Here is a 7405-nt window from a genome sequence, read left to right on the forward strand (position 1 = left end):
ATTAAGGCAACAATCAGCTTGTTGCTAAGAGCAACGATGATGTTGTAAATGAGAAGGGAAGTGGATAATGGGTCTCCTTTGACACCATGTATTTATGTGTGACACTTAAACTTTGGCATTCGATATAACATAAAACACCACTCACAGGTGACCCTTTGTATGGTTCTATTGATACGTTATATAAGTCCAACAAAGGTGCTGTGCTGCCGTGGCAACCATTCAAACTTCTTTATCAAAGATAAGGCTCCGAAACAAATAAGGACATGAAGGAAAATCAGTCACTGACTGCTCTGATTGGTGCTTTATCAAAACGTATCTGAACACCCCAGCAACCTTAAGGGAACGTTTTGTTTTTATGTCAACTACACTTTTCATAATCATTATATAAATATTCATAAATTAATACTTAATGAAAAAGGCAGAATGAAATCGCAATCATTCAAAACAGCATCCCGTTTCTTTTCAGCCCCAATGATGGGAAAAATAAATCTAAAATGAATGTTTATAAAGATTTCTGAATGATTTCATAGTTAATAGTTAATCAGTTTAATAAAAGGCATATAAAGGGTATTTTATATGATGTGTACGCATGGCGTTTGGGCATAGGCCATGGCATCCTGTGGTCAGCAGAGCCACTCAGACCGGGAGCTGTCGCTCTTATAGGTCATCTGGGAGTCGATGCTGGACCTGGAGCACAGCAGCATTCGCTCTGAGTCGTTGGTCGGTCTGCGTGCCCAGAGCTCTGTTGGGTGGCTGTTCAAAGTCCTCTGTTTCATTGAAATTGTCTCAAACTTCACATAGCTCTCTTTTTCAAGCTCCTCTTCGTCCACACTTGTGCTGTGACCTTTGCAGTACAGAGCGATGATCTTGTAGAGCAACAGTGCAATGAGAGGCAAAACCAGAGCACAGGCAATGCCACTAATGATAACAAACAGCTGGTTCTGCCCACCGTCCTCCATATTGTCCAGTGTGTAGAAGTCAACACAAGGATCTTTCCCAGCAGCACTACCTTTGGCTACGAGGCAAACTGAGTACCTCATTCCAGAAGAAAGTCCCTCTAGGAGCACTTTCCCGCTGCCAGCATTCGTCTCCAGCGTCCTTTTGATGTCCTCCTCACCATACGGTGAGTATACCACTGTGAGCGGGGCATCATTCGGTAACCCGTCCTTTTTCCAAAGCAAAACCGCAGTGTCCTCTGTTTCTTCTACAATCTTAAGGTCTTTGACAGACTTCGAGGCGTCACTTTTCTTGCTCTTTTCATCTGCTGCAAGCTTTCTTCCATTTCCTCCCTGCTGGCTTTTTCCTTGTTTAGGCGGGCCTTTCTGTACGCTAGTGCTGGGGCTGGTTTGCGGTCTTTTCGGGACAGCTGACAGTGTTGATGTTCTAGGGGGAGCTGTGGGAGCGATGGTGGGTGAGTTGGGAGTGCCTGTTGGGGGAGCAGGTGTCGTGCCTTGGCTGGTTGGTCCAGTTATGATGCTCGGGCTCAGTGGAGGGATTGTGGTACTCATGGTACCAGCAATTGAGACAGAAATGGTTGCCTCTGCACTACCAGCAACATTCTTTGCTTTGCAACTGTAGTTCCCGGCATCTTTGTACAATATTCCATGCAAGCTCATGATGGACCATCTGATGCCGTCCCCAGGTGACTCCTGGACTGTAGAGACGAACAAGAACATGAGCGTCAACATGGATCAAGTCTTAGCAAGTCTTTTAGATAAAATATGACCTTGGGGCACAAGCACTGCTTACAAGACAATGACAATCTACACACATGCACATTTGAATTTTGCTCTCTACAAATGATCACACTATCAAAAGCCTCCATGTTATACCTGTGTTGTTGACTTGAGAGCCATCGTTCTTTTCCCAGATGAGAGTCGGTGTTGGCATCCCTGTGGCATCACATCGCAGGAGAACATTACTGCCCAAAGGAGACGTGATCTTGGTTGCCGAAGTCATGACTGATGGTTTTACACAATTGTCAAGTTCAGCACGCTGAAAGAGCACACCGGCCAGGTTCTCAGGTCCACTGCAGGTCAGGAACAGGTCCATCAAAACCACCGGTGTGTCGGCCATTTTGGAAAGCTCAATCAGCTTGGATATTTTGCAGTCACAGAACCAGGGATTGTCTTGAAGGCCTGGAGATGAAAAGATGAGATACATTAGGGTCATTGATTGATTGATTTATAGTTTCATACCGTATCTGTACACTCCATTACTTTAAAACATTTCTGCTGATCACATGGATGGAGTCGGTACAGTCGGTAACTCTACAGTGAAGTGGCAAGACGCTTGACTGATTGATATGTAGTTCTAGCAGGACTTTCAGACTGCTAGAATGATTATGGTGCTACGAAATGGTTTTAGGAGTAAACCTCAATAAGAAATGAATCACAGTAGCTAAGGCTGCTTTGTAAACGTCATCAAAGTTATCCATGTTTGTCATCCGCCTCTGAATTTAGTTCTGTTAGTTCTCGTCATTTTATGCATAATCACAACGGCGTTCAGAGGCCGGGGCAGTGAACCCCTATCATGTGTCCTCCTGTACAGACTGTAAAAACCTGCTGCACACAACAGGTAAGCACATGTACTGGTGAGTAATAAAGCCCTTTAACCAGATTAGTTTGTCTTAACAAGTGCAAAGTAGCTAAGCTGCCACTGGCCTTCCTGTAGTTTGTGTCAACACACTGTTTAAATGAGCCGTTCTGTTAGCATCGATGGATCACTAACCACTAGTCATCCATATATTTATATTATTTATCAAAAGGAAACAGTTGTATGGTTCAACACAGTTTCTTTCTTTTTTTTAACAAACTAAGAAAGTCAGATGCCAGTGAAATTATTGCTTTACGATCACATCACATTTTAATGTTTGTTCTTTAAAATCCTTTAATTCAGCTATGATGGTTAATTAAAAACAGTGTGGGCAAGACTTCCTCTCATAATGCTAACAGGAACCGGTTTAAGGCTGCAGGAGCTGTAGGTTGTGTGTGGACTTCTTTTGGCCTAATCCTTTTTCTCCTTCAGGTGCACGCAGACATGGATAAGCTAGCTTATATAGCCTATTAACAAGATCCCTCCTACTGTCCCCCAACACAGACACACTGAACAATCTTCCCTTCTCACATATGCTCAGATGGAAAAAGACACAATGTGTGGAAGTCGAAATGCATCCAGTAATGACGGGACAGAAGATACTAAAATACTGATTAAAATGCGTGACATAGATTAAATGCAAGGGAGTGTCTTAGTCTGAGACCATGAAGTATTAAAATAACTATTAAAGTGGACGCGAGTGATGTTTTAGTGATCCCACGTATGTAAGAGTGGCGACTCTTTCCAACCCACCCTACTTTAAAACAAAAACTCACAATTCCGACCTGCATGTGTGCTCCCTACCTGCCCTTCCCTGACTGTCTGTTAGCAGTGGAGGGCCGTGCTATAAGCAGGAGGCCACTGGTCCGAGACGTTTCTGTGATAAATGTACCGAGTACTTGTACTGAGGACAAAAACAAGCGTATTTGATTCTTAAGGAAGCTATTGTTTGTGGGTGTTGTTGCAGTTCCTAATCAATGACTTCTATGAGAATCCAAACATTTTATATTGACATGTCCGCTCATAACACTACTCTGTCTATAAAACCACTCAGTGAACTGTAAAAACCCTGTAACGTTTATTTAGGACTAAATCTTTAAAGACACATTTCTTCCTGTTTATAACAGCAGCTGTCATTTTAAGTTTCCAGAAGACATTTTGTTCAGGAATGCACAGAACAGATCACTTTAAGAATTCAAGCTTGGACAGTAATTCAATTACAGCGTTATTTACGCAGTAACTGGTCAAATGTCCTACTCTGGGTACAGTAAATTAAAAGCACGTTCACACACAGTCAGTCACTACCATGGAGTGAAACTAGTTGTCTATAGTGAACACATCCAAAGCAGCGGGCAGCCAACACATAAGGTTTCTGATGAATACCTGGAGGAAACCCACACAGAGAGGCACCAGGATTCGGACTCAGGACCTTCTGACTGTGAGGCAACAGTGCTAATCACGGCGCCACTGGACAGTTTATATGTCCTACTGTTTTATGTAGTGTTTTGTATGATAAAGGTGCATGGGTACATTGCCAGCTGAACCTCCGGAGTCACTGGCTTGGCAGTGTGTTAAATAACCGACTGTTAATTAGCACAATAAATTGATAATGTACATTAAGCGCCGCGTTGACACTACTTACAATAAACCCATCCAAATGCGTCCTGGCAGTTACTTACAGGTCAGGTCTGCCTCCACCAGACATCTGGCTAGATTAACCTGTGATGGAAAGAAGTTCCTAAGGTAATTATAAATAACCCCAAAAGTGTCCTGCCATGGCCCTGTTATCCTGTCACACCGAGCCACACACAACCTTTAATTCTTACCTAACACAACTTTCTGGGAGGCATTAGTAGAGACAGGTGCTCCGTTGAAGGGGGGCCAGATGTCCATGAGATCAGAGGGTAACGTGGCCAGTTTGTTGCTGGATAGATCCATGTATGTAATATTGAGGAGGTATGGTATCGCCTCAGTGGGAACGTTAGTGAGTCTGTTGTTGTGTAGATCCAGCGTCCTCAGCTTGGGCATCTCTTTCAACGACTCCCAAGGGAATATGGAAATCATATTTCCATCCAGCCTCAGCTCGTGGAGCACTTTGAGATTGTAGAAACTTCCAGTATCCACAGAGGTTATGGAATTATAAGTAATCCAAAGGTACCGCAGGTCCACCAGGTAGTAAAACGCTTCTGTTGGAATTCGCCGTACGGCCGTTTTCTCTACACGAAGTTTGACCGTATCCACGGGGACGTTGACGGGTATATCAGACATGTCCGGATCGTTGCACAGCACAGATCTGAGAATAAAACAAACATGAGTGAAAGAGTTTCAGTATAACCAGTGGTCGGATAAAACTGTTTTACAAAACGGTCATTAATGGTTGAACCCATTTTTCCAATCGAGCTGATGTCAGCAAAAGAGTATTTTAGATGAATGACTATTTTACGAGGTATAAATATGTGTTTATCTGTCCATCAACACTCCTCATGCTGTTGTGGGATGCTTTTTCTGACTGACTGTAGTCCATCGATGGGCTCTTCCCAGCTGCCAAGGTCAAAGCTAATCACTGTAATCATAAATGGTGAGATAATCGTGTGGATTGACATCTATGACAGGAGGCGGAATATCTGGACCCAATTATAGTCCCAGATAATAATCAATGAACATGATGGTCACTGAGTTTAATAGCTTTCGATAGAAGTGTTTAATTAACATGATTAAAAGGAAGAAAAAAACCCTGATAGCTTTAAGCTTCCAGTCTCTCTGAATGTTTCCTCATGACAACGTTAATATTTCTTTACCAGATTATGCGTCATTCCACCTGTATGATGTCAGCAGCATCACCTCTGTCACCTTTTCCCTGTTTTACCACCGACACATCCAGCTGTTCTCTGCTGTCTGACTTATTAGTATTAGTTTAAATGCAGCTGTTCATCGTCGTCTCGCCTTCATGTCACACTCGTCGACATGATGGACTCGTTTTGTTGGCCACAGGTGTCTACATCATCAAAAAGGGGGTCAGCGCTCATAAAAAAAAACTGATTCTGCATGTGGCCATCAGGTTTCCTTCAGGGATAAATGGATTGGTACGCTGCCGGGTTATGTAGATTATGTCCATACAGCTCAGCACAACCTGTACAACATGGTGCATTTGGATAGATTTACTTTTAGCTTCACTGTCCATGTTTAGACTTTACCGCACTGAGTTGATAAGATCTTGATTTCCTTTTCATTAATATGCGTTTTCCTTCAAATGCCTCCTTCGGACTTTCCACTGGCTCAGTACGAGTCCGGCACCGGCAATGTTGGACTGTTTTTAAAAGCTGTTTCACAAACACAGACTGCACAGAGGTGAATGTACGATAAGATCTCTTTTTATTCACCGTGATGTAAAGAGAAGATGACCTCATTAGGTCAACCTTTCAACTAAAGATGTCATAAATACCATAAAATTGTATGGCAGGTGTTTGAGTGTGAATGAGAGCTCCATTAAATGCAGTTTACCTGGATCCAGCTCCGTCGACGCGTCCATGGAAGACACAGGTGCACTGGGCTGGACAGAAGGGGTGAGCCATGTTGAGGCAGCAGAGGAATACATGCACGTAGAGAAGTCGATGCATGATTTCACCGAGAGCACCCACAGTTCTCACATTGAGAAGAGATCAGGGAGAAAAGACATCCGGAATCATTGAGCGCCCGAAGAGTTATTCCTCCAATAAAAACAAATGGAGAATAATGAAAAGAGCTTTCAAAGTCCATAGGAGACAACGGTATGCAGGCTGAGGATCTAATTACAGTACAGGTGACCTGTTAGATGGACTGGGCGGGGGAGGGGGTGGATTAGAGGAGGATTTCTCTGGTTTGACAGGGTCACGCAAGCTGGGCAGCAGGGCAGGACTAGTCATTTGGACATGTGCTAATCAGCTAATTCTGGTGAGGATTCCCCTCATGTGATCATTGGTAATCCATTCAGTTGCCTTCTTCACCAGTTGCTTTTTCAAATCTAACTCTCAAGCTTTGCTGAAAGTTCATGCTCTCGACTACACTGGATGACAAACTTCACACTATCTAAGCAGCGTTCCTCTTTAATACTCGGCACTGTTCTTCTCACTGTTGTCAACCAGTCCCTCTGACTTTCAAGACCTCCCTTTAAATGTATTACTGAGCTGGAGGCCATATGTAAGATGTGTGAGCGAGTTCTGTCTGGCACCGAGGTGCAAAGTGTAATCTTGTATGTGATTTATTACCTGGCTGGGAGGACCGGCGGCTTCGGACAGGGGGCCAAACTCAACATGTCTGCTGCTGACAGCTCCACAGTGCTGCTTCCCTTTCATATCTCTGCACGCGTTGGTTCAGCACGGGCACATTTGACTTAAGTGTTGTTACAGTAGTTTCTACCTGGAATTTGTCATGTTTATAGATTAAAACATTGCCCAAAAGATTCACTGTGAATGTAAACTAAAAAGTTATTCAGAGCGTTTAAAACTTCCTCTATCCTGATGGTTTTGCCAATGAAATCACTCCAATCATTTACATTTTATTGTAAACAAAACTTTGGCCTCAGTCTTCATACATGTTCTCAGGTCATCGGCCCAATTTCCTGTTAATATTTTAAGCATAAAAGTGGGAGTGCCTTTTACTCAAACAGATATAATCCTGTGAGGTTTGATAATTCAATCCTAATTTTTGGCTGCAATTTATTTTATTGGAAGACCAGGAGGAGAGGGAGACACCTAGTGGTGAGAGGTTGTTACTGAATGAATTTCCTTCTGATAAACAAACATTTTGTTTCTTCTCTACACAGAGAGCTCCA

The 7405-nt window shown here is 43.1% G+C and overlaps 1 protein-coding gene across 1 annotated transcript; it reads right to left on the reverse strand.

Annotated features, from left to right (window-relative positions):
• Positions 1–338: 338 nt before the first annotated feature.
• lrit3a (info leucine-rich repeat, immunoglobulin-like and transmembrane domains 3a) lies at positions 339–6212 on the reverse strand. Its single transcript, XM_037078268.1, has 4 exons — positions 6097–6212; positions 4422–4888; positions 1833–2138; positions 339–1654 (listed from the first exon to the last, which is right to left on the reverse strand). Exons 1-4 carry the CDS (start codon positions 6210–6212, stop codon positions 624–626), a joined length of 1920 nt encoding a protein of 639 aa, XP_036934163.1. The 3' UTR covers positions 339–623.
• Between the last annotated feature and the right edge of the window lie 1193 nt (positions 6213–7405).

The sequence above is a fragment of the Acanthopagrus latus genome, chromosome 18, assembly GCF_904848185.1.
Source record: "Acanthopagrus latus isolate v.2019 chromosome 18, fAcaLat1.1, whole genome shotgun sequence".
Taxonomy (NCBI): domain Eukaryota; kingdom Metazoa; phylum Chordata; class Actinopteri; order Spariformes; family Sparidae; genus Acanthopagrus; species Acanthopagrus latus.